Raw genomic sequence first — 26,761 nt, 5'->3', positions numbered from 1 at the left:
GAGCTTTCTATCTCACTTGTCAGTACCACACGAGCAGTGTTGTCCTTAGTTACCATACAACAAAGTTGTGCTCTTACAATAGCTTGCAGTGACTCTTATTGTCAGTCATGTCTTGCTAATGAAGGTAATGTCTCTGTTCAAACCTGTTCTTGTAAATACAGTTGCTAAAGCAAGATCTCCACTGTCTGTTACATTGTCTTTTTATTTCATAGTTCTGCATCTTCTCTTCCTATTTCTCCTCTTTCTGTCTTTGTAAACTGTTACCTGAATTCTTAGCTTGTTTGCTTTGTCAGTGGACAAGCAATTTCTTTTTACACTTAGTGTGTTAAATGGAATGTATGTGTTTTCTGGATGATGTGTTTCTGTTTCCTTTCTTTGTAGGTAGACTGGATTTTTGGTTAGTCATTAGTCCATTTGATTGGGTTTTATTGTTGCTGACTAAATTCAGTGACTGGAACAGGTTGAGCTTCTACTTACGGTTAAAATTGAGAAATCTATATGCTGGTTTGACAAAATACATCTTTGATGGGTGAGACTTTTTCAAGATTGTTTCCTTTGATAGAGCCTAACCATTGATTATGAAGAGGCCTTGGAATCATTCTTTATGGGACACTTAGTGCAAATTACTCCTTGTGTCATTGATCATTGCAGACTGACAGTTGTACAAGAAGAGGGTCAGACAAAAGAATACTATGTTACCTCTTGCTCTTCCCAGATGCTGTGAGCCAGCTGTGATGTTCCTGCTGGAAAGGGAAAATTTAAGTTGTTGCTGAAAGTAGATGATTGCTTCCTGCTGTATGAATGGCTTCTATTTAATTGGCATGGATTTATTTAAGTAGCAAGAGAGTTTTCAAAGATGACTGCTTCTTGCTCTCAGGCTGCCGGGAAATAACCCCTCAAGAATAGTAGTGTGTTTGCCTCTTGGTGTTATTTCTCATGAAGGCTGGTTCCTGCACTGCAAATGATGCTTTTCTTATTTTTTTTGCTGTGAACACTCTGTGATTGCACTTTTATCTGCTTCTATAGTCCTTGCTTTATCTTAAATGAGACACTAGTTGTGACAAATATTTTTAATTTTAGGCATCTTTCACAGCTATAGCAATCCATCAATTCTACCTTTTCACTACAGAATCCTCTTAAATTTTGATTAACAGAAGAGGAGTAAGAGCAGTTAGAACTTACTCTAATTTAAGTGGCTAGTGACTGTCACCAAAAAGGGGAGGAAGGAGACAACTTGCTGTAAGTACCACAGAAGTATTTGCAATACTTTCTCCTGGAACTCTCTGGCAGTTGTTATGTTAGGCTCTGTTTTGAACTTGCATATGTTTTAAATTAAATATATGTAAATAAATGTTGGAAGGACATGTTATCTTTAGTACTTTCTGTTCTGCAGATGGAAAAAAATGAAGCTTTTGCTGTACATAATTTCAGTGAGTAACTAAAGAGTTCTGAAAATATTAAAAATAAAGACAAAGAAAGCTCAAGCTGAAAAATCTATTGTAAATGGAAAGTATCGAAAAAAATGGTGAGCTGGCTGCTTACTGTAAGAACTCTAGTACTTTGGGGAAATCCAGTTTCCCTTCCTGAAGAGAGAAGGTCTGGAACTGTCAGAAGCTCCTGGTTTCCCAGATGATAGACTCTGGTAGCTTTTAGGGATTGTGAGAAGCGACTCTTTCTATGAATTTTGTGCTCTGATGGAAGGCTTGAGCATGTTTGAGAGAGTGCAGATTGGGGCCTGTAATCTTATGCCATTAGGCCAATGAAATTATTTTGAGCTAAGCTAAACTGCAAATGTGTGCAGATCTAGACAGTGCTGTTGTCTCTGCTGTCTCTTAAACCCACTCACTCTTATTTTCAAGTGAAGTAGATAGTCTATCTGTGGTTTTTCTACTTTAACTATGCTGGATGAAGGAAAGCTTTCACTGAAGTTCCAATGGTCACAAAAAAAGAAGTCTCTTCATCTAAATTAAAGGGATGATCCAGGCACTGCCTGTCCTATTTTTGCTCATGATCACTGATGTGGTATTGTCCTATTTTAGTTAAATGCTTTTCTTAGTATGAAAAGAACAAAGGGCATTTTTCTGTGACAAATCTGACAATACTAGGCTTATGTATATGTGAGAGTAATGGAGATGAAATTCAGGTGGGTGAGAGATTCTGCCCACACCTACAGTAAAACCACAAACGGATAATTTCAGCACATGGAATCTTTTCTCACACTGCTAAGAACCAGTTTTACCCCTTGTGGAATGGGCACATACACATTTTGGTCTCTGGAGTGAGTGATTTTGCTTCTGATATACATACTCTGAGAACAAGAAAGCTCATGCTTCAATACCTAGTCTTAGCAGAGGAGTGGATCTGTAGGAGGCAATGCAGTCAGCTTGTGTGCTGTTTTGTTTACACAAATTAAACCCAGCAAGCTTGTATCCCACTGCTAATTTCATCATAGAGCATCAACCTACAGTGTGTTCTGTTGTCTCACCAGAGATGGATGTTAAAGTAGTGTTTGTACAGAGATGCTTTTCTTACAAGAATGTACTTTGAAGAGATTGAAGATGATAACTGAAGTCAGGTACTCAAACTGATTTAACTTTTATTTATTTCCTTCTTCCTGTAGGCTACAGTTCTGCATTAGTCATTTATCATGGAATGAAGCTGTGGTGCCACCATGGGGTTGGAGTTAAAGTAGAGGAGACTTTGGAGGAGAGAAATTAATATAAATTTATAAGATATTGCTTGCATAAATAACAGAAAACAATAGTATTTATATCCTCTTATAGCATGGTTACCTAGAATAATACATATGGTAAATACTACGATATGGACATGGCTGCTATTCCACTATACGTAGCTGACTTGTTCTTCTGTTTTATCAATTTCATTCTCTGTGAGCAGCAATGTATCCAGCAGAATGGCTGATGATGCTTGGATGGGTGAGCTCCTCAGCCTCATTGGGCTCTGGTACATAATGGGGTTAATCCCATTTCTCATCCCATGCATGACAAAGAGCTTGGAATTTTCTGCCACAGAGCTTCTGAAAGAGATCCTGCTGGAGCCCTTCCGAAGAGCCTTGATAGGCTTTGTGGTCCTATAGTTGCAAGTGATATACCTGCTGAAAGCTTCCCTAAATGTTTTGTTGAAGAGTGTATAGACAAGAGGGTTCACTCCTGAGGATACATACCCTATCCAAACAAATATCTCCATAAGCTTTTGAAAAATCTCCTTGTTGCAGGAGTTGCACAGAACTGAACTTATGTTTGTTATGAAGAATGGGCACCACATCAACAAGAAAAGAAAAAATACAATCCCTAGAACTTTTGATGCCCTTTGTTCGTTGGTGATTGTTTGCATGGACTTCCTCCCAATAGTAGATGTTCTGCAGATAGGCATGTCATTGGGCAAAGTCTTGTCCTTTCTAGAGCCATTTAGCATGGCCATCTTTTCTGGTGAGGAGGCAGGTGTTGTGTCACGCTGAAATACTGTGGACACAGTTGACCAAGTGAAACGCTGAGGTGGCCCGTTGATCAAGTAGGCCTTCTTGCGTAGCACTTGGATTGTCAGAAAATAAGTGACTATCATGATAGCAAGGGGAATGAAGAATGCGGCCACTGATCCATACAGAATGAAGTCATGAAAACGATCAGGCATCAGGACACACGTGATGTTTGTAGAGTTGCCTTTGCCATCTTCAATGCCTCTGATAGGGACTGGAATAGCGATGCCTACAGGAGAAAAACCAAGTACTTCAGCATATGGTAATTGATTGCAATCTCTTTTTTTGGACCTGAAGCCTCACAGTCTCTAAAGAAAGGTAGTTCCTGACCTCTAGAGCAGGCACAGGGTGATGGAGAGAACATGTTGAGACCATCACATGGGTAACTGGGCAAATAGTACTTTGCAAGACATGGCAAGCTCAGCTTTACAGAGTGCTCTTTCTAAGTAGATTGGGCCTAACCCTTAGCAATTGGAGAAGCTGTATAAAGTTGCCAACTTCTCAAGTGTAAAACACATGAATTGCTTTGACTCTAGTTGTTAGAATTAGCATGGCTTTTCCTCCAGTGAAATGTGTTTCCCTAATGCCATCTGCTCCCCCCCCTCCCCCCGAGTAACCGTTGCACTTTTTGAAAAGCAGTTCTGTAAATACATAAATCTCATCTTTCCTTCTTATCTTAACCACATCAAGAGACTGGACACAGCTGATTTTTTTTCACCCTGCTTGACTTTCATATATACAAGTAGTTAACTAGTTGCCAGAATTATGCAGTGTGTGTTAGAGATGGATTTGTTGTTTAAAGTCTCTTACATATTTAAGAGTGTTTAAATGAGGCTAGCTAGCTCTGTAATTCACCACTCGTTTAAAAAAAATGTTAGCAGTCTTGTCTTTTAAATGAATTTTTTATAACCACTAAATTACAATCAGCACTTCATTTGCCAGCAGGCTGACATTACAACAAAAACAATGGGTTCCTTGCTGTCTGGTGAAGGTTATTTGTGCCATGTTTCCTGATACCACTTAATGAGATCTAGGGATTTACTGTATTCCTCTGCTACTCTGCTAACTGAAGTTGGTTGAAGGCAGCAAGAGCAAAATGGTTTACCCTTCAGACATTTGATCCCTTTCTTAATAAGAGGGACACCTTCAGATACAGCAAACATTTAAAATGAGGATTGAACCAAATTAACCTTTGATTTGGAGAACCTTGGCTCAGCTGCAGAGTATTTTTTTGTTAGATAAAAAAGTGCAGCACTGATTAATAATAATAAATCAGGCATTAAAAGGTCAGCTTTTAAGTGTCTTGTCATGCTAACAATTTCCTTGTGATAAAATAGAGATAGCATATTTTCTCCTGTTATAACAGCTCTTCCAGAATTTTTTTCAAGTTGGAATTTTTAGGTTTAGGTGTGTATGTCTCAACCAAGAAGGTGGATGTACCCATTCTCCTATTCATCATTGGCCTTAATAATCCAGAATAATTTTGTTTTTTTTCTTGCCCACAGAATATATAGCACTGTGCCTGTGGCTGACTGCAGCATGCATTGAGTGACTTGAATTAAGTGTTTTCACCTCCCTAGCTCATTTAACAGATTTATTTTTTTAAGCATGAAAGACAGGTGAGGTGCCACATGCATGTCACAGAGGTGCTAATATCATAAAAATTTATACATTGACATCCTTTATATAAATCGTTCAGCTTTGTTTGGTTTTGGGGTTTTTTTGCTTGGGAGTTAGCCTTTCTACATGCTATATTGCCAGTGCATCTCAGTCTTCAGTGTGAATGTTACCATCCATTCATTTATCTTTCAGTCTTCGATGTAAGTAATTAACCTTTATTTACTTGCTCCGTGGGATAATTCTAAGGCATGGATTTTAGCAGCATCTACTAAAAGCTTACAATTGTGTTTGGGACAGAATATGCTACCACAGGAACATGAAATCTTGCTTTCCTAGGAGACATGCTATACATGCAGATACTATCTTCTTGTTTTATGATGTTTAGGACCGTGAAGAAGAGTGGTGATTATCCATACTCAATCCTTGCCCTTTCTGATAAGCCTGATAAAAAGTAGTGGTTCAGGTAGATTTTTGTGATGTAGCTTTGTATGATCTAAGAGGTGGACTTAGGCCAGCCCAGGTGTTAGGGTCTGCTAATCAATACTACTTGGCCAGAGTTTCCATTTTGCCCAGCTTTCACTTATTGTTTTGGACATGAAAAACTTCTGCATTCCTTTTTCAGTCTCCAAGTCTCACATACCTATTGAAATGAGCCAGACCACGATGATTTTGATGATTGTTGTAGCCCATGAATTGTACTGACTAGCCTGGATTGGCTTTTTAATCGCAATGTAGCGGTCTAGTGAGATGGCACAGAGGTGCATGATGGAAGCTGTGGAAAAGAGGACATCAAGGAACAGCCAGATAGGACACAAGGCAGTTGGAAAAGGCCAGGCATTGTCTGAAAGAGAACAGAAAACTCATTAGAATCTAAACTTTTTTTGAGAGGTTTCAGTGTGTGGTTTTCCCTTGGCATTAGTACCTTTGAGAAGCTCGTAATACTACAGGAACAAGCTTTGTCACTGCCTCATCTGGATTCTGTCTTACATTTTAGTTAGCTCCTAACTAGCATGGTTGCCGCCATCATATTGATCAGGCTGTTTGTGTATTACAAACCTTTCCCCATCTTTTTGTCCTTTTCAGATCATAAACTCTTTGTGGCAAGGACTCTAGATAAAAAAGTTTTTGAAAAATGGACCATGATTGTGCTTGGTCCTTGCACCCTGTTGTTAAATGATTATCTTTAACTGTGTCTCCTTGATAGTCCTGGGATTCAAGGTTGTATTAAATGGAGGAGATAATGGGTCATAACCAATGTATTACTCAATCATTGCAGAACTATGGTTGAATCTTAGTAGTGGTCTCTAAGAATCTAGTTCACACAGTTTTAAAATTAGTTTACTGTGTCACTTGACCAGGTAGAGTTGAGCACTAATGTGGCACAGCAGGGCTCTTCTGTCACAGTAATGATTTCATAAAAATTGAAGGGCCTTTACGTGTGCCTTTCCTCCTCCCCCCACTCCCCCCCCCCAAGAGCGATGTCTTGGATTTTAAGTCTGGCATCCTGTTTTGTACAGTAGTCATCAGTCTTCAGTGTTAATCTTTATAGCAAACATAGAGTCTCTCAACTGCATTGTGTCCCAGATAAAGGTTTTGTAGCATTCAGCTTTCCAAAAGGCTCATATTTTTCATCAATGTTTACAGCACCAAATTGAATGAACTTTAATGAAACTAGATTTTTTTTTTTCCTTAGCTGCTTTATTTTCACTCAAGTAGTTTGCATTGCAATCCAACACTAGCGGCATTTAACTTGAGGTGCACCTTAGTGTTATGTGTTTATAAGAATGTTCTGTAGTGCTAGGGAAGAATGTGTGAACACAGATTTTTCTATTTCTAATGGTAGAAGTTGATGTACTAAATATATATTCTCCTTCCTTATAAAATTCAGCTGTACTCAATCAGTAGGCACATTAATAGTATTGCCAGAGAAATCAGTTCTTCGTGGAATGACAATTAAGGAAAAAAAAAACAAAACCAAACCCGACATTTCTAACAAATCAGATTGGTTTTAATTTCCTTGCTCTGAATAAATAGATCTGTGTGCTGAGAATGCTGAATGAGCTGGACTGTCATAATGCCCAGTCTTATCAATGTGATAATGTTAGAGTAGTTTGAGATTAAAACATTTTTTTCAGAAAAAAAAATATAATAGTGCTGCCTTGATTTGAATTATAAACTCCAGAGGATGGAAAATTTTATGAAGTCGTATATAGTACATACTTGTCTGTACTCTTACCTATGTTGGAAAACCTTGCCAGTTAAAGAATGGATGGAACCCTGAACTGAACCTCATCTATCCCCAAAGCAGTGGACTCCAGGTGAGAATGATGTAGAGAAGTAGGGAGGTGATAGTCCTGCACTGGTGAGGCCACACCTTGAGTATTGTGTCCAGTTTTGGGCACCTCAATATGAGAGAGATATTGAGGTGCTGGAGCGAGTGCAGAGGAGAGCAATGAAGCTGGTGAAGGGCCTGGAGAATAAATTGTCTGAGGAGCATTTGAAGGAGCTGGGACTGTTTAGGTTGAGGAGGAGAAGGCTGAGGGGAGACCTCATCACTCTCTACAACTACCTGAGAGGACATTGTAAAGAGGTTGGTGCTGGTCTCTTCTCACAGGTAATTAGTGACAGAACAAGAAGGAATGGCTTTAAACTGCAACAGGGGAGGTTTAGGCTGGATGTTAGGAAAAAATTTTTCGCAGAAAGAGTGGTCAGACAGTGGAATAGGCTGCCCAGGGAAGTAGTGGAGTCACCATCCCTGGAGATGTTTAAGGGTCATTTAGATGAGATGCTGGGGATATGGTGTAGGGGAGAACTTTGTAGAGTAGGGCTGATGGTTGGGCTCGATGATCCCAAGGGTCTTTTGCAGCCTGAATGATTCTGTGATGTAAGCAGTGAGGCAGAAGGAGAAGAGGCAGTCTATTTTCAAATCATTAACTAGTAAATTTTAGTATCTAACAGCATATTTCCTAAAATAGATATCATGGTTAAAATTATGCTTTAAAAAATTATTCTGTCAGGCAGGTATGAGAAGGTTGCAATTAGTATATTATGTAACGCTTACTCATATTTAACTTTTCTATCTACACTTTCAACTGGCAGTAAGGTATGGTGCCTTTCTAAAGAAAATAAAAAGGAAAACCCAAGTATCTTGTGGCTCATGTAACCAGCTGTAAAAAAAGAAAAAAAGTGAGGGTAAAAAATTACCATTAAAGGAAATAATTGATTTGATGGGCTTTAAATGTTTTTGCTCACTCCAGAAAAATAAGATGACTACTTTTGACTCTGTAATGAACAAGTAGTTCAGATAAAATGTGAACAATGGAAAGTACCATTGAAGGATGGCAGATAACACAGCTGGATTTCAAGTGAGCAGCTAATACTTCTGTTGGAGAGTACTTACATGCTGCTCCCTGGATTATAAGTGCTTTGCTTTTTGAAGAATTGCAGTGTGACAGATTCTCTCCTTTTGTAATTAATTTACCCTTTGCAGAAGAAAACCCTCAAATATTTTGCAACAAAAAGCCCTTTTTCTTCTTTTAAATATAGATGCATTTAAACAGCTATCTGATGGAAAGCAACTTTGTACATTTTACAAGTTGTAAGAGCTTTTGTTAGTTGATAAGTGCAACTGAACAGAGAAAGCTTTGTCTTTATTTTTGTCTTGGTTTGAACTGGGTGCAGAAGGCAATATGTTATCACATTCGTGATTATAGCATTATGTATTATACTTACAGCATTATGTATTTGTGTGCGTGAGATTTTTTTTAACTAGACAAAATCAGGGTAGACTTTAAATGCAGTAGGTGACAAAAATTGAAGAATATGGTTATTATTTAAACAAACCAAATATTATGAAACCAATACCTTAAGGTCCAGAAGTGTCACATAGTTGTCTAGGATTCATACCGTGGTATATTTTGGTTTTACTTGATTTGCTGGTTACACCTGTGTTGGAAGCTCTGTGCCTAGTGTTTGAAGGACTGCTCTGGACTGAGATTTTGTGCTTTCCTGGTGTTGGTGTTGTCACTGTTGGCCTGTTCTGTTAGTTTGGGAGTAGGGAAAAGATGGATAATTAATTTTGCCTCAGGACTCGGAAAGCATTGCTGTCCCTTGAACATAATGGTGACCTGCTTGCTTGTTGTCTTGCTTTATAATTCAAACTGAAGGTAAAATGAATACATCCTGCCCAGTGCTGATACAAAGTCATTAGCAGGTCATGCTTAGTTGGATTGTTAAAAGTTCTAAATCTCCTAGTATAGATCCAGACTGCTGAAGCAGATCAGAGCATTTACTGGGCTGACTGAGATTCTCTACCTTCTTTTTCCTTGGGAGTTGAAATGTTGATTTGAAGAAACTAGTGAATTGGATTTTTAAATTATTTTTTTAAATGCCTAGGTTATCTGACAAACGTGGCTGTCTCAAAACTTTCTGGGTTCTCCATCAGGTGGTACAAGATAAAAAGATATTCCTCCTTCCTAAAAACCTTGCCTTGGATCTTCTCAGTGCTGCAGAAGTGCTGCTGTTACAGACTATTTTCCTTATTTTGAGTCAATACAAGATAAAATACATGTTTTAAGATTTGCTTTGCACTAAGAAGGGTAAGATGAGCTTTTACCACAACTGCCTATCCTTGATTAGTTTTTACTTAAGAAAAGCTTTATTTATAGGAAGTACCTTGGAAATGTGTAACCCTTAAAACAAAATACAGTATAGAAGAGCTGCTCTTGCTTTAAGTCAAAACATTTTTTGAAAGGCTGGGAGAAAGCACTGCTTGTGTACATCTGTAAACTTGATTAAGAGAGTTCTTTAAACTGACTTGGAAACCATTTGTTCTACTGCAGTAAGGGCGGCTGAAGCGTGTTGCCTATAAAGGATTTTGTTGCTGTTAGATAATAATGCTTTTACTGAGGTGGAAACTGGATATTTTTAATCACTAGCTCAGTTAAGTATAGGCTTCAATCTTCAAATTCGTGTGTGTGTGTAGCCTGCGTGTCTGGTGTTTGCACAAGCAAGAAAGGAAGATTTGCTGTGGTTCATCAGTAATGGGGGAAGATTAAGATGGTGATTGTGATAGATTTTAAAAATAATGGTTTGCAGTCTAGGACAATCAGCTTTATCTTTTGATTTTTAAGTGGATGAGTACCAGGAATGGAGAATATATTTTAAATGATGTTACATACCCTGTCTACAGGTAACCTAGTGTCCACCAAGCCATGGACAACAGACTTCTTCCTGCTGCAGACTTTGCAAATGAGAGGATCTCTCAAGCTTATTTGTGAATTTCACTGTCTGATGAATAACAACGGTTTTGCTTTCTTTTAGTAGTTCTGAGTGTTAGAAACTTGGATAACTCTTATGAAAGCTAGATTTCAGAGAATGCAATTATTTCCTAACATGCCCTCCTTTTTTTTTTTTTTTTTTTTTTTAAAAGCAATGAACTGTTTGTATATTCTGACACTTGCACTCCTAAATTAAAATTGCAGTGTATATTTGTACCAGAGTACATTTTGGTCACTCTGCTGAGAAACAATCTGCTGCTCATGGCATTATAACCTCTGAGTAAGCTACAGATTTATTTATGTATAAGAGACATCTCTTTATTATAGAGACAGTCTATTTCTGAAGATTTTTCTATAAGCATACTGTCAGGGCATGGAGCCAATATCTGTAGTAGGTTTTGAATTTGAACACTGTGACACATTAGTTTATGCAGTCAGCATCATGTAATGTGACTGCACTTCAGTTCACACCTTTTCCCTCAAATACTCTGCACGTAATTAGATATCAGCCCCAAATCGGAAGCATAATATTTGTATTCTGTATCTAGAAGCTGCACCCAGCTATTTCATTATTATGGAAACATTCCTGTGTGGAAGTGCCAGGAGATTTAATTGGCTCTGTGGCTATCAGTGATTATTCTAGGTTCAAGTAGTTATCTGGCTAATGTAGCTTCAAGATTTAGACTTGTTATGTGTTTAAATGTCTGTTCTAGCTTCATTCCAGTAACTCCTCATGTTTTGCTCATGCTTTGAACTTCTATAAACACCTCAGCATCTTCTCCCAGTTGGTGAAGAGGCAAAGCAGTTTTTCTGGTTGGCTGCCAAAGACTTGTATGCAAGAAATTGCAGTTTTAACCACTGCTATGTGAAAGGCTGGTCACAGTCTTACTTAGTTAATTATAACTAATTTGGCTACTTTCTTGTAAATTTCCTGCAATGTGAAAGATGCTTTTGTTTGACTTTTAAATTAAGATTCCTATCATGCTTTAAACTGTTGTAACCAGGGTTTAGCACTGGATTAATTGAGAGATTAAGGAGAAATAGTCTCTTTATAAAGTTAAAAGATTTATTAGTCTAGCAAAATGAAAAAAAAAAAATTAAAAATCCAAACCAAAAAACTACCACCACGAAAAAACAACTCCACAAAATCCTGAACTTGCCTTTCCTTTGTATTGATTGCTAGTCCAATGCTAGTACTTTATATGGTTAGTAGTTTTATTTTTATTATTAAGGTCTTTGGCAGGAACTAAGCAGTTACAGTATCTTTGTATAAGTATGTATATACATATCGGTTTCTTGCCTCTACACTCACATACGCACACATATGACATACCACAGCTTTTTATATCAGTGACTGGTTATTTTCAAGTTAGAAATCACTGTCCTGGTCATATACAGTCATTTTTCTTTTTAGAGACTGTTGCTTGAAAAAATACTATTTTATGGTCTCAACACTGAATTCTCACCTCCAGTTCATACTTGTGTTTAGGGAGAAGCAGTCTGTAATATACAGACATTCAGTCTCAAGGCATTTAGTGAATAAACACATTTGTTAATAAAGTGATACCAGTCTTCTGCAGCAAACAAAAGCTACTGATGGCCTTTTGAAATAAAGTTTATGATTATATTTGCTTGTTGCTCAGGCAACTCTTACAGATCTAGCATAGGAAAAATGAATTCCTGCAGACTTTCATTATCTAGGACCCAGTCGTAATCTATATCTTAAAGATAATTGTGTAAATCCGTAAGTTTACTGAAAAACCTATCTCATTGATTTTTTTTCTGCATTTGTATGACATGAAAATAGACCATTTAAAATGTATTCTTAAAGAAACTGTAGGAGACTTTCCCGTAGAGCTGCCTCTGATTAGTTGTCAAAAGCAATATCTGAAATAAAGCAGGGTATGAGAGAATATTTAAAAGTTGTGCTTGTTTTGTAGTGTCTAACCAGAAAGAAAATGTCACACCCAGTGTATAGTCCTGTAAAAAATACCTATTTTTTTCTCCATATGAACCAGACTAAATGGATAAATCTGAATCTCAAACAGATGGAGGCTTCCTGGGCTTGACAGATGAGTTAATTCTGTGGGACACTTTACAAACCTGCCACTTTCCCTACAGTGGGAGAAAATCAGTTTCTTTGAAACTGGTACTGGTAAAGTTTGTTGTCACTGATGGTGCCAGAGACAATCTCTGACTGCTTATGGAACTTAGAGTCAATGCTAAGGTAAAATCAGGTGCCTGACTCCTAGAAGGTTCAAAACATGTTCAGTGTACTGAATAGATGCCTAGTATTCATTTCATGTTTTTTAAGAGAAGACTGTCTGCAATTAGTGTCATATCCAGCAGCACAGATGCCAGCGTTGTGCTGATGTTGTTAAAAATAATATTACACTGTACAAAATGTAATTTCCTATGTCCAGCTCCAAATTAGTTTGTTCTGATTCTGGGATGATTTTTGAACGGTTTGTTTCAAAGGAGAGAATATCCACAGTGGGTATACTTCCCATAAAGACATTAAGCTATATTAAGGTGAGAGGGAGAGAAGATTTAGCAGCCCTCATCCAAGTGATTTTTAAAATTGTAATGGTGGAAAGCAAACAGTTTTTTGATTTTAAATTAGACCTCCCCAAATCATACCCCATATGCTAGTCTGATGAAACAAATGCACGGTACTTACCAAATAATATTATGAGAAGGGCTATCGGCATCACAAACAGACCCACAAGCAAATCTGCCACCGCCAAGGATGTCAAAAAGTAGTTGGTAGCATATTGCAACTTTTTCTCCAGAGACACTGCCAATATGACAAGTATGTTCCCCCCAATGGTGGGGATTATTACCAGGAGGATCAGTAAAGCTGCCCAACGCACTTTGTTTCCTTGTTCGTCACTTGAGTAGTCCTGCTTGGGTTCTCCCGTTACTGAGAGAGGCGACAAAGATCCATTGCCAACTCCAGACCCATTCAAGAAATGTAGAGGATAGGACATTTTTGTGTCCAGCAGAATGTATTCAGGAGCTGTATTTTGCGCAGGAATTGTGTACGGTGTGAGAGTTCACTGTTCCTTTCTGGTCCAGGATGGTCCTGAAGAAAGGCCAGCATGGTCAGTATGGTAAACTGGTCATCTGCTATTTTGAGATACAGTAACCATGTCTGAGCTGGTATCCAATTTTTTTATCCTGTGCCTTGCTGGGCACAATTAGGTCTTAAAAATGAAAGTCCTGTCTTGTGTCCATCTCTGGTTGGTAGGGTTCAGTGGTCTGGTTTCCCCTTTATAGCGAGGTTCAGGTTTCAGAAGATTATAGGAGACAGTTCAATAGCTGTGAAAAGTAAGCAGTGCATTAGCTTCTTTTTTTTTTTTCTTTTGATAGCAGTAAAAAGTGATAGATTAATTTGGATGCTAAATGGTTCCCTTTAGGTACGGTGTACATAGATTTGCTCTTTGTAAGTACAGACTGATGCAAAGGCAGATACTTGCGTTATGTATATGCAACTCCTCCTCTCCTGAGTGTCTCGTCTCTAGCAGTGTGTGCGTAGGCAGACAGCAGTTCCCATCTTTCCCCTTATTAAGAATCCTATTTCTTCACAGAGGGTCACCCCAAAAATATCTTCACAAATGATGTATGAGGTTTCCGTTTTAATGTCTACAGTTACTAATTTATCAGGTGAGGGTCAGGAAGCTGTAGACAATAAAACACTGGTGACAGTCTCAAGGGGACCGTAAAGATTTATGGAACTGAGACATCTAAATTTACCCATTACTTGGGGGGGAGGGTATGTGTGGGGGTGAGTAAACTGCTTGATTTTGTAATCTGAGCAGGGCTTTTATTAAGCACAGCCTTTTCTCTCCCTCTCTTTTTCTTTCTGTTTCTCTCTCTCAACTCTGCTGAAGACTTTAACGCTTACATTTCCCCCTTGAAGCAGAGACTAAAAGAGCTGTCACGGCATTAAGCTGAACGAACGCTCAGTTACTGAGAAGATGTGATGTGTTGCAGTTTTCAGGTGAAGGAAACCTTACCTGTTTCTCGTGCATTTTAGTAGAGTCCACTTTGCATCCAAGAAGATCCTTTGTAATCTTTTTCATCACATGGTGGATTTTAAGATAAGATTTTTCACTACTTTCTGAAAAACAGATTGTTCATTTGGTTTTGGTTTTTATAGTTTTTCTAAAGCTTGTCTCTCTATGCGTATTTGTTTAGCACTTAGGTTTCCTCTAACACCAAGATTAAGAATTCCTATTTTGGGAAAACTGTATTTCCTACCCAGGTATTTTCTCCAGCTCTTGAATGGAGGATAAGATTCATTCCTGTCACATTTAAAAAAATATAGAAATAAGGTTGTGTTCTTTTTTTGCTGTTGTTTCTCTTCCATTCCTTTGATGATTTTACTTAAGTGATTAGCAGAGTCTATGCAGTTTTCATTAGCAAAGCTCACAGTCTGCTGCTTCCCTTGTTTGTTGATTGACTCATTCCAGTGTATCCAGCTCCAGTGCTTGAAAAGCAGGGAAGAGAATGAGTGGGGGTTTGGCTGGAAAAGAGCCAGAGAGGGTTAATTGATTCCGTGCTCCAGTACAAAAATGTGTGCTCCTTGTAGCTGTATCAGGGTTCGCAGATCCTGTAAGCGACCCTTCATGCTCCAGTATTGTAGCTCCGGGCACCAGAGCTGTGTATGCCTGTGCGCACTCGCTCTTGCTCGCGGGCTCGCTTGCTCTCTGGACGGAAGCATGGTTAACCCTAAAAAGTTCTGCTGCCCTATAAACACTCCAGGTTTTTTCTTGACTAATTTTATAACAGTATTGTTTAGCAAACTATTTTGTGTGTGCACTGCTACTTTAAATATTTCTTCATGCAGCTGCTTTTTATTATCATGTGTTCTCTTTTGTTACCCTCCAACTTTCAGTCAGATGTGTGTGTCTTTTATAGCTCCACTCGAAATGGAAATAGAGCTCACTTCCAAGGACATCAGCTGGACAAGTGTGTAACAGAGTCCTTGAGTTTAAGGCCAAAAGAGACCATGAGATCATGGTCTAACCCCTTGTATATTGCCACTGGCCATTACATTCTATGAATTGCTAGTGCTCACCAGGCTTGTGCTGGGAATCGGGTCATCAGTGAACTGTGAATCAATTTATATTTCTTTAAAAAAAAATTAAAAAGAAATTGTGTCTTTAGGATACAGCTGCTTTGGAGCTGAAGAGAGAAAGCTGCTGCCAGAAATTAATAGAAATATTTGACTTAGTGTGTTCAGATCATACAATAAAATTTCCAGCAAAGTAGTTTTCACTTGTTCCTTATTTTTCCTGCTTAAAGGAAACCTTCAGTAAGATTCCATGCTGTATTGATTTGCAATTGACTTTTGATATCTTTATATTCTTGAGAAAAGTCTGTATTAGGAAATAAAGGTATTGGTTATCTGACCACCTCCCCATTGTCACCCTGACAGTACTGAGAGAGTAGAGCACATGAAAACAGAAAAACCAGAAATCGAGAGGATAATACTGTATTGGGCTGATGAGCATTTGGATTCAGTTTTCATTAAGCTCAGCTATGTCTAATCAACTTCTGTTTTATTTTATAAATCTTGAAGGCTCTTCTGGAATTAATTTAACTATACTTGAACTGTTTACGAAAATTTCTCTTGGATTAAATACAACCAGTGTTCACTTTTTCTGATTGTACAGATGAAGCTTGTTTTCCTTCATCATTGACACTTGAGCTATTTTCTTTCTTGTTGAAAGGCAGCTAGAATTATGACTGCTTTTAGGAGATGGAGCTATTGGCAGTCTGTCTGAATCATAAATGAAAAAAAAAGAAGTTCCTGAGTGAAACCACCAAATTATGCTACACGATTAATCCTTTAACTTCAGTGGTCTACTTGTGGGTGTATGCCATGCGCAGATCTTCATGTCACATCTCTGAATATAGAGAACAGAATTAAAATTTCTGGGGGGAAAAAAAATAGACAATGCATCTATCAGAACCATCTGCTAATCATCAACACCAGTTACTGATCAAGCCTGTGTTGTAGCCAAAGCATTATCTTGAAAAGGGTTTGTTGGTTTGGGGGTTTTTTACCTTTCACATTTCTCTTTCACAACACAGAAGACACTATACCTCAATCACTTCAGTGTGGGGGAAGTATCAGAGTTATAAAAGTGTAATTTTGTCAACTTAAGTTCTGCATCACCTCTTTATAAATTTTCTTCACATATCTTACTGTCTGAGAAGCATCACTGTTGGTTACTGCAGTAAAGAGCTGTTCTGGTCAAAGTGAAAATCAAGTGTTCACACTTCTCTGGAATGCCTCAGTGGATGTTACAATGTAATTTATGTGACAAAATCATCTCTTTAGCCATTAGAATGGCTAAATTAAATAAATTGGGGGTCAGGAGGAACCTTGATGAAGCACCAACTGAAGGCTGTGATGTTGCCTGCAGATTGCGCTGATGAAAGCTGTATAAATGCATTCATATCTAATTGAAAAGGAAATTTTTTTTTTAAATACAAATGAAAACAGTTTTCTTAGGAACTCATATAGAGAAAGATCATATGAGTTTAGTTGCATGTAGGTTTTCATAGCACATATACCTGCTTAGTGCACTGTTTCATTTCAGATGACATGAAAACTTATCTTCATTTTGTGATGTTTTTTGAACTTTCCCAGGTTTGAATAATTTTTGATAAACACCTCCTCTTGTATATCTATTACAGATCTGCAGCAGGTTCTTTACTACGTGCTTCTGGCCAGGCTTTTTGTGCATGCCACTGCCATGCCGCCACATCCAGTTCCTCTCCTGTGTTTAGCGAGTGTTAAACCCTAAATCTTTCCAGACTTGACTCGTAGTCTACTGTAACTGGAATATTTGAACAATGCATAGATATTTTTTTCTACCCCTTGCTGTTATTTCTGTTTTCAAATTACCAATGCTATTTTGAGTGGTGCCACATCTACGTTAGATGTGACCTGACACTGGTGACAGTGTTATTCAGTCAGTCCTTATCCCTCAAGTTCATCTGCTGTGCCTCTTGGCAGTGCTCAGCCTCATCCTCCTGACAGTGGGAGGCCTCCTAGAAGTTCTCATTCTTCAGCAAGTCTTGCTTAGGCAACCAGGAGGCATTTCAAAGGAAAACATTGTGGAGAAGGAGTCTGTGTTGCACATGAGATAGTTGCAGGAAATATCTGGTGGAGGAATAACTCCGATCCTTTTTGTTGAGAGAGAAAGACATGGGATTTAAGCCCATGTTTAGTCTACACCAAAATGTGTCAGTTTGTTCTATTTTTCTCTGCAGGTTTTCCATCTTCTATGTTTGCCCCCCTCTGCTACACACACCCCCTTCAGAAATGATTGCTATTTGTGCAATTAGATACCTGCATTCCTCCTTTATTAACTCATTCATGGATGAAATTAAACTTCTGTTAAGCTTTTTCTTATGTTTTTAATCTGTCACTGTAATACCAAAGCAACTTGTGGAAACAGTTCTGTATCAAATGATTAATTCATGTCCAGTAGTTTATAAAGTAATAAATATTTAGAATCTTTTGAAATATAACTGAGGAAACTTAATGAGGAATTTAAAAGATATATTTGACATTGTTCTTTAATTCTCTGACATTTCATTTTTCAGTGAGTTACAAAGTCCTTAAATATTTAGACTAAAAATATAAATGTATGTTAGTGATGCATCAGATGCTTCCATTTTTAGTCTCAATTACGAGTGTAGTGGTTTATTTTCTGTATTTTGTTTATTTACTTATTGATTCTACCTTATATACATATATAGGGTTTAATGTTTAAATATTGCTGAAATGTAAAGAGAAATGGCAATAGTCCTCTACCTGTCAAGATGTGCAACGTACAGAATTGGCAATAAACTGCACAAAGGTATTTGGATGTGATTTTAACTGGACTGTGATCTAAGAAACTTAAGTGGAATATGTTTCAAGATACAGCAGTCCAAGTCTTTGATTTGACTTGTGATGTTGTTGCATGCCTCTTGGAAAAAAAAAAAAGACTAAAGGGAATTGTTAAACAGAGTCAATGTCTAACAGTGTTCCTCAACTTTCAGTAGCCCAATAAGGGGCTTACAGATAAAGCCTGCTAAGAATTACAGTATCTGCAGATGTTACAGTTGTAATTATCTTCAGGAAAAAAAAAGCGCCCACCTGTTTAGGTTCCTTACAGATTCCTAATAAGGCTGGTGTAAGAAATGTTTCATGGTGAAAAGGAACTACAGTTTCAGGGTAGTCTGCAAACTGTGGAGAACCTTCCATGGTCAACATCATGAATTGAAAGGAAAGCTGACCACCTGTGTCCAGCTGATCTGGGTGGTTTGTTCATACTACTCTGTGTTAGTAACAATTGACATCCTGGGGTTTATTTTGTGATTTCTTGACTGGAGGCTTAAGAAAAGAGCCTCTCTCTTTGGAAGTAATGAAAAATCCAAAACTTTCTTTGGTTTCTCAGAAATTCTAGAGCACCCACAAGCTAAGCGTCAGCTTCTAGGCAGAGAATATAACATTTATATGTGTATATAAATATGTCACATATTTAATTATATCCAGGAGATTAGCATCCCCAGGAATGAGATAAAAGTTGAGGCTAAGGCTAAGGTAATTGGGCAATAGTTAAGCAGCTTCTTTTGTTCCCTCTGGTTCTGGTTTCCATGAATATTCAAAATCCTTAGCACATAGGTTGTTTTTTTCTTGTGGAGGTTTTGAGAGCAGCCAGTTGGTGAGTAAAACTCATAAAATGCTAGCTATTATGTTTTGCTGAGAATCTCTCATTACTATCTTGGTGCATCTTTATTTTTGTTTATGACTTCTGGAACAAACTGAACGGGATCTTGGAGAAGTCCTTAATCTACAGCCCATATATCATGACAGTGAAATTTATCCTGGTGTAGGGTGGAAACAAAGCTGTAGTTGACTACTGTGTTGAAGCCTATAGGAGAAACCTTTAGGCATTTTTATTCTCTTGATTCACTTAATTTCCTGGTAACAGAACAAAGTTGAAGCTAGTTGTGATATTTTTTTTTTTTGTATACAGGTCTGGGTTCACTGACGTTGTGTTTTGATGGCATATGTAGCAGCAGTTGAACAGTTTTCAGATGAAAATGAAGGAAATAATCAGACTGTTCTTTTGTCGTCATTTTGCTGTTGTAGTAAAATGTAATTGCAAAATCAAACTGCTTGAGCAAAACCAGTGTTAGGAAAAAAGGAAGGAACCAGTGCATTAAAGATAATTTGTTTTTTTAAAAATAGACATTTCCTATCTTTCTAAGATATACATCCCAGTTTAGAGATGTGCCTTAGGCTTTGATATAGGAATTTTTACATGAAATGACTGGACTTTGTTATGGGAAGGTCGGACTAGAGGACTATGGTATGTTGCTTCTGTCCTCAAAATATATTAAATATACTCCATTTTACTATGGCTTTTAATAGGGGGAAAAAAATTGTGTCTGCAGATGAAACTTCTGCCCACTAAATCTCCAGATGTTATCCTGATACTTCATGTGATGTTATCTTGGTGTTTAACGTGTAGTAAGAGCAGATGCCCATATTAGGACTGTTGCTGAACATGACTTCTGATAAACCATTTATCTTTTTTTAGTACTGTTTTTAAGTTTTCTCATACTCTTTGGAGGTTTCTACTCAGTAAGCAGAATGATTCAGCCATCAGCACAACAGGGTAGTGGAGGTCTCGGACAGGGAGCAGGAGGGTGGACTTGGTTTAGGAACCTGCATGGGGCTTGGTACCAGTGAAGTGGAAACTTCATCTGTCAGCAGCAGGACTGCCCCTCCATTGTGCTGTGTGTCAAGTCAGCAGCTGTGCTCTAAGGGAAGGGTGAAAGCCTGGGGCTGGGGGGAGAACATGGTGATGTTTCAAACATATTCCCCAACTGGGTTATCAGTTGGAAGTAATGCCACAGAAGCACAATTGCAGCCTGTAACTGCTTATGAGGGCTTTAATTTTTCTTTTGATCACTTGACAGAATTGTTTTGTGTTTTATGAATTTAATTAAGTGTGGGTTTGGTTTTATATGGGCTAACCTTTGGCAACAGTGTGTAGGACTTTGTAAAGTGTCTCAGCAATAAAGTGAGCAAGCAAATGTTACTGCTTAAGCATTGATGCCAACAGTGTTCTTGTGTACTGAAGTTGTGTTCCTCTGATAAGAATTTTTACAAGACTCTTGCTTCCTCAACCCACTTGTGATTCTGGCTTCCAGTTCTCTATTATGTGGGAAGACTGCGGGCTCAAGAAGACTCTGTTACTGAGGAAAGTGATGGGACCCATTGAGTAGCTTTAACTCTGAGTGGATTTACAGAAGGTCCCCTGTTAAAATGTTTGACTGTTTTATGGATGGATTTGAAATAAAAGCATTTAATGCCACCAATAATGTCACTCTGGCTAAGAATTCCATAATCAGTTAGTGTACATTTTATAATTTTATAATAAAAACTTTGTTGGAACTTCTGAGCCTGCAGACGCAGAGACATGTCCAAGATAATGATTCTCTGAAATCCAGCTTTCTGAACAGGAATTTAATGATTAATGCTTCAAAGTGCATAATCACATCTTTGCCAGATGTTTTTCTTTTCTTTAGCTCACAATCTGCCTGTTTAACACTTGCTGAAGTAAAGCAAACACAAAGGTGTTAAGAGTCTTTGTGCAAGAGCTGAAATCTTTTGTGCAGCTGAATGCTTGGGCTCATTTATTATAGGATTTGTGACTCCTGCTCTCCACATCAGCTTTATTATTTAAAAAAACATTGTCAGCATCCAAGCTGTTGTTTGAGCAAGAGACTGACAGGTAGTTTTAAATGTATCTTTTAGTTTATAGTCTTCACTTCTACTGTTTCCTTGAAGGACAGAATGGTTCCATTTCCCAGCTCTTCCCCCCTTCTTAACATTTGTCATCATGGCTGCATGTTAAAGGCAACAGAGTTTCCAGCAACTTTGTGTTTATTTTTCTATTCTTTTATATGTGGTGTTTTGATGCTGTTTGGAGGGGTTTTTTTTTGCAAGGCAATGGTGGTAGATGGGATTCTTTCCCCATGCAGATGTTTTAGGAAGACTCATAAAGGAACTGACTGTTGGAAGCAGGGATGAAGTAGGAGATCTGGGTGCTTGCTGCCATTACTGCTAAGGGGTTGAGTAGCCTCTGAAACCTGGGTACCTTCAGCAATGCTGAAGGAGGACTGGAGCCTGTGTGGTGGTGTTGCCTGTCTGTGATCAACTGGATCAGGAGAGGAGTGTAAAGAGGAGTTTAGGACTAATTATCAAAGGAGACTATGGAAAAGTGTTGAAATGGGAAGAGATAATAGAATAGAAATGAACTGATTTTGTGTGTAGAGTATAACTGGAGTATGGATGTGTGGTTATGAGCATGTCTTCTGTCCCCAGACATAATGAAAGAAAAGAATGAACTGGATTATTGTTCAAGGTCTTTTTTTCTTCTGTTTTCTATGATTCAGGTATTCATTTAAATAAAACCAATGCTGGATCATACTCTAATGATTTTTCATCTCTTGACTTCTTGAGTGCTTTAATAGACAGTTAATGATCCTACATGATTCCTGTGTACAACAGGCGTTGCCGCCACCAACCTCCATCTTTCAGTGTAGCAAACATAAGGGAAGCTAAAACTAAGGTGGTGGTGGCTCTTCCTTTGTACATTCCAGTCTGAAATCAATTTATAGTCAAAATGGCTTGCAAGACTGCATTTAGGATTGTGAATGTGACAACTAAAGCTAGTCTCTGGGCTGTAAGACACAGTCAGGTGGAATGGATAACTAGATGATGTGAACTTTGAAAACAAACATAATTAAATCATTTGCAATTTATAGTTTCCCATCTTTCTTTTTCATGAGCGTGTACTTGCCAACTGCATTTTTGCATTGCTCTTGTGTTCCTGGTGTCATGAGATTGGGTAAATTCAACAGATTAGCTGTGATGGATGTGCTTGTGATGCTTATGAGTTCAGAATGCAGTCTTGTCTCATGCAGAGATACTTATTTTACAAACAACTTTGCCTTTGCTGCATTGGAAGTGCTGGAGTTGGCAGTGTACAATACTACGGCTTGTGTGGCATCAAAATTAATGGAGTAATAAATATGACTACAAAGACAGGAGGGAAACGAATATATCCTGTGAGTTCTGCCCTGCTTCAGAAATACTCAATATTCACAAGAATGTTTGCATTAGCAACACATGCTTCTTGCTGTAGAAAATTAAGGGTTTCCTTTCATCTCCCCCAGCACTGGGTTACAAGTTCTGTTACTGTAATGACCAACAGGACGCTGGTTCCCAGCTGGCAAGGCATGGAGCGTGTACTCCTATTTCAGATCTAAAAGGCAGCAACATCACAGCATAATATTGTAAGGAGGTGACAGTAGACATTGCTGATAAATGTATTGGAGGGGTGTGTCACATCAGCATTTCCTCACATGCTTTGATGTACAGCACTAGGTGGGGGTGAGGAGGAGTCAGCAGAAGCAGTGACTGCTAAAGCGAGTTTGGGACCCACCAACCTTGAGAGATTTAGTAGTGTGTGTCCCGTGGAGAGTAAGCCTCTGCTAGTGGAAAGTCTGTCACAATAGCATGATTTCTAGAGATAAAGACCTCAATCTCAATAGATATGTCATTCTGCTGGGTAATCTTTTAAAGGCAGAAAATATGCACTAAAAAGGAAGACTAATAGTGGGATCTCTGTGTGTTATCTGCAATGATAGGAAAGTTTATTCATTTGTGCACTTCCCTGTTCTCTTAGTCCATTTGTTCCACCCTTCTGGTTACATTTTGAGAAATGCAAAACATACGGTGTGGAAGGACAGTTTAAAATTTTCCAGTATGAACAGAGTGAAGTCTCTATATTTTGAAAAACAATAATAATAATAAACATCATTCTTTTTTTGCTTTCTTTAGGACTCCTGAGCAGTGTCCAAGTGTGGTTTCTTTGCTGTCAGAGAGCTACAATCCCCATGTGCGTTACGGGGCTGCCATGGCTTTGGGTATCTGCTGTGCAGGCACTGGAAACAAGGTGAGGACCAGAAGCATCCATTGCCAAGACTGTTTCTGCTCTCTCCTGACACATTTGTGCAGAAACGTTGCACACACAGATCATATTTCTTGCACATGTACACAGCTAGTTAGCTAGAGTAGAGCAGTACTACTTCAAATTCTTTAACTGTCCTGGGCATAGAGATTATTTTCCTGCTTGTACAGAATACATACAGTAGAAGAATATTTTATACATTATTGCCACATTGTTGGAATTTTGTCTTCAAAACTTTTCTTAGTTGTTTGGGTTTTTTTACTGTCAAATTGCCACTGAACTTTAAATGTATATTCAGTACTCCAAAAGCAATAGCTTTGCTCTTGAAGTTGATCTTTTACAGATTGCTTTGGGGGGCGGGGAGCAAGGGGCTGCTAGTGACAGGAAAACGACAGGTGTTTTGCATAACTTCTCGCTCCTTTATTCTTTCCTGTGATACACAATTCATAGAAGATCCATGTAATAAAGCCAAGTACAATGAAAAGTAATGAAATTTACTGTAGTTTCAGATGTGTAATTCACAGCCAGTAAATTTTATTAAATTAAAGTTTATAAGTGTCACTGAAGGATAATTCTCATAGATGATAGCAAGGGCCTTTTAGAGTACGATTCCCACTTTGCTGTGGGAACTGAGTGCTCACTGGGACAAGCAGCAAGTAAACTTTGGGATGAGCTTCCTCTACTTCACCCACATGTGTATATCATCTGTACTGGTACTGAATCACAGCTTCAAAACAGATGCATAGACCGCCCATGTGGAAGTAATATTTAATGCTTCTGAGTTTGTGATAAATCTCATGCTTATCTGTATCATCCCTTCCTCAACTAGTATTAAACACTTGGTCTGTGGCTCTTGCAAGTGGGTGCTCCCCACCATGTCACTTGTGTTATGCAGTGCACAGAATGCTGATATACACTGCCTGCCATCTTTAGTATCTAAAGCATGCAGATTTGAAAGCAAACTTAAAGTCCTATTTTTATCCAGGTTACTTTATTCTTAAGTGGAAGGTGAAATCAAGGAGCTAATTATTTTTAACCTGCTGCATCTGACAAGTTGATTTAAGTGGAATTGCTTTTAGTTGCACAGAGAAGTCTGTTTTGTTTCCAGATACATTGTGTGATAAAGACTTAAACCATCTGATTAAATGCAGGCATGTCTTCCAAGGCTAATATTAGTAGGTTTTAAAAGCCCAAATATATTCAGCTTTGGAGATCAGAAAGTTCAGCTTTTTGTCATAGTGGATGTTCCATACATGGTGCTGAATGCATGCCAAGGAATGAATGAGTCATCTTCAGGTGGAGAAGCACAGCTTCCAAGATAGCTCAGTTGGCAAAAGCAGTTGAAATAAAGACATGATATTATTCTAGAAGTGGTTCTTAGAAATAGCATTTTGTGTAAAATCAGCTTGTTTTAAAAAGCTTTGCTCTGACAGAAGTAGCACTGAGAGGGATCTGTTCTGGGAGACTCATGCACTCTACTGCATTTGCTCATGTCCTCAGTTTAAGTATAGACAGGAGAGCTCTGTACAAGAGATTACCAAGGGATTATGTCTGACTTCTGTAATCAGAAGATCACATCATATATTAAAAGAGCTCTCTCTGAGCTTCTTAGGGTGGATGCCTAGCTGTTGTCTCTCCTGTTCCGAAGACTAACAGCTTGCTTCCCATGCCATTTTGGAGTGCTTTTAGAAAGCCCCCGTGTTGCCACAGACCAAATTTATCTGTGCTGCCCATGGCTGTACAAACTGCTATCTTAAGTTTATTCTGCCCAGATCTGAAGGACATGGTTGCTGAAGTCTGGCTGAGCCGACTAACAACTTTCTGCTGTTAAAATGGGTAGTCTTGGTCCCTCCTGCCACCTTTGGCTCTGTCTCTTGTCCAGCTCCCTAGTGAGCTGATTCAGACACAAACTCACAGAAAACTGACCCAAATAACAACAACAAAAAAGGGAACGGTTCTCTGTTGAATTACTGAGCTGGAGAAGCTCATTGAGAGGTGAGAGAAAGTCTGCAGCTAGCCCAGGGAAAGGGGAGGGACTGGGTAGCTGAAAGGAAATTGGGGAGGGGGAGGGTGTGGGGGTGTGTGGGAATCTCATTTTGGTAGCATTATGTTTAGATGAGCTCAGTTGTCCTCTATAATGTGCACTGAGGACATGATTAGAAATGGTTAGAAATCAATTTGTGTTTGTAACAATTCTCTGTGTATTTTAAATCATGCCTTGCAAAGTGGCAGAACTGTAAATGGAGGTGAAAAAAAGGGCCTATATCGATGATATAGTCTGATATGCCTGCAAATTGTCCATGCTGGTCTTGGGTACATCTAAGCAGCATTTATTACAAAAGACTCCCTTACAGTTTTTCATAATCAGTGACTGCATTGAAAGGAATGCTTATTGATAGACCATTGTGGATCATGTTCCTGTTGTGCTTAGCTGGTAAGTTATTGAATTTGAAGAAATTATAGCACATTTTTAAATGTTTTTAAAACCTTGATTTCCTATATGTGTGCTCAGAGGCAGCCCCACTTGATGTAGGTTTGAAGTGAATGCTTTCATGTGATGCTAAATGTTACAGGCTCTAACAATGAAGTGTAAGGCCAAGAATTTGGGACCTGCATTGTTTTGCCATTTCATTTTATAACCTCCAACATGTAGTTTGATGTATCTGGTTCATTTGTTCCTTACACAGAAAATGAAGATAATGCTAATGTATTTTCTTGGGAAGAGTGGCAAAGAAATTGTATGAATAATTTGTGTACTGTTTAAGGCATGTCAGTAGTTCTAATGTGATGAATGCATCTCTTGCTTTCAACAACTGTTGTTTATCTGTTGCCCTATTTCTGCAGGTAGATCTTGTTCCATTCATCATTTGGTTTTTGCATTTTGTTTGCTTCCCAATTCTTAGATTAAAATCCACAGAACTACAGATTTCTGCTTCATTTACCAAGAACAGAAAAAATAAAAGTGTATCTGATAGCATCAATCTGATAACCTTTCATTAGAGTACTGAATCCTGGCATACTAAAAATAAGTGTTAACTTTGCAACTGCTTATTTCTTGGGGTCTTTTTTAGGAAGCAATTAATTTGCTTGAGCCAATGACAAATGATCCTGTGAACTATGTACGTCAAGGAGCTCTGATTGCATCTGCCCTTATCATGATCCAGCAGACTGAGATTACCTGCCCAAAGGTAATGTGTCATACCTTGCATACTGTTTTTTTTGGTGGAAAGATGGTCTTGGATGACAAATCTATAGTGCCTGGCACTGCACGTAAGCATTGGCAAGAAAGTGTACGTGCCTCGTGAAGA

The 26,761-nt window shown here is 38.3% G+C and overlaps 2 protein-coding genes across 2 annotated transcripts in view; one reads left to right on the top strand and one right to left on the bottom strand.

Annotated features, from left to right (window-relative positions):
* The window catches only part of PSMD1 (proteasome 26S subunit, non-ATPase 1), a 74,746-nt gene that overhangs the window by 25,134 nt on the left and 22,851 nt on the right, over positions 1-26,761 (top strand). Inside the window, exons 17-18 of the mRNA XM_026854978.1 lie at positions 23,324-23,438; positions 26,525-26,643. Coding sequence (XP_026710779.1) covers positions 23,324-23,438; positions 26,525-26,643 — 234 coding nt within the window. The remainder of the gene's footprint in view (positions 1-23,323; positions 23,439-26,524; positions 26,644-26,761) is intronic.
* HTR2B (5-hydroxytryptamine receptor 2B) lies at positions 2,594-14,556 on the bottom strand. Its single transcript, XM_026854965.1, has 4 exons — positions 14,415-14,556; positions 13,076-13,716; positions 5,757-5,957; positions 2,594-3,725 (listed from the first exon to the last, which is right to left on the bottom strand). The coding sequence occupies exons 2-4, from the start codon at positions 13,383-13,385 to the stop codon at positions 2,845-2,847; spliced, it is 1,392 nt and encodes a 463-aa protein (XP_026710766.1). The 5' UTR covers positions 13,386-13,716; positions 14,415-14,556; the 3' UTR covers positions 2,594-2,844.

Source organism: Athene cunicularia (assembly GCF_003259725.1).
Source record: "Athene cunicularia isolate RWA chromosome 9 unlocalized genomic scaffold, athCun1 chr9_part1, whole genome shotgun sequence".
Taxonomy (NCBI): domain Eukaryota; kingdom Metazoa; phylum Chordata; class Aves; order Strigiformes; family Strigidae; genus Athene; species Athene cunicularia.
Note: the sequence above shows the minus strand (reverse complement) of the source record. Positions and strands in the feature narration are given on the sequence as shown.

What these genes read in the sequence shown, in the direction of transcription:
- HTR2B (XM_026854965.1), bottom strand. Translation starts at nt 13,385, where the DNA reads ATGTCCTATCCTCTACATTTCTTGAATGGGTCTGGAGTTGGCAATGGA. An exon ending in CCTTCTCATAATATTATTTG is followed by an intron (nt 5,958 to 13,075) that starts GTAAGTACCGTG and finishes GTTCTCTTTCAG; the next exon opens with ACAATGCCTGGCCTTTTCCA. An exon ending in GGTCTGGCTCATTTCAATAG is followed by an intron (nt 3,726 to 5,756) that starts GTATGTGAGACT and finishes TTTCTCCTGTAG; the next exon opens with GCATCGCTATTCCAGTCCCT.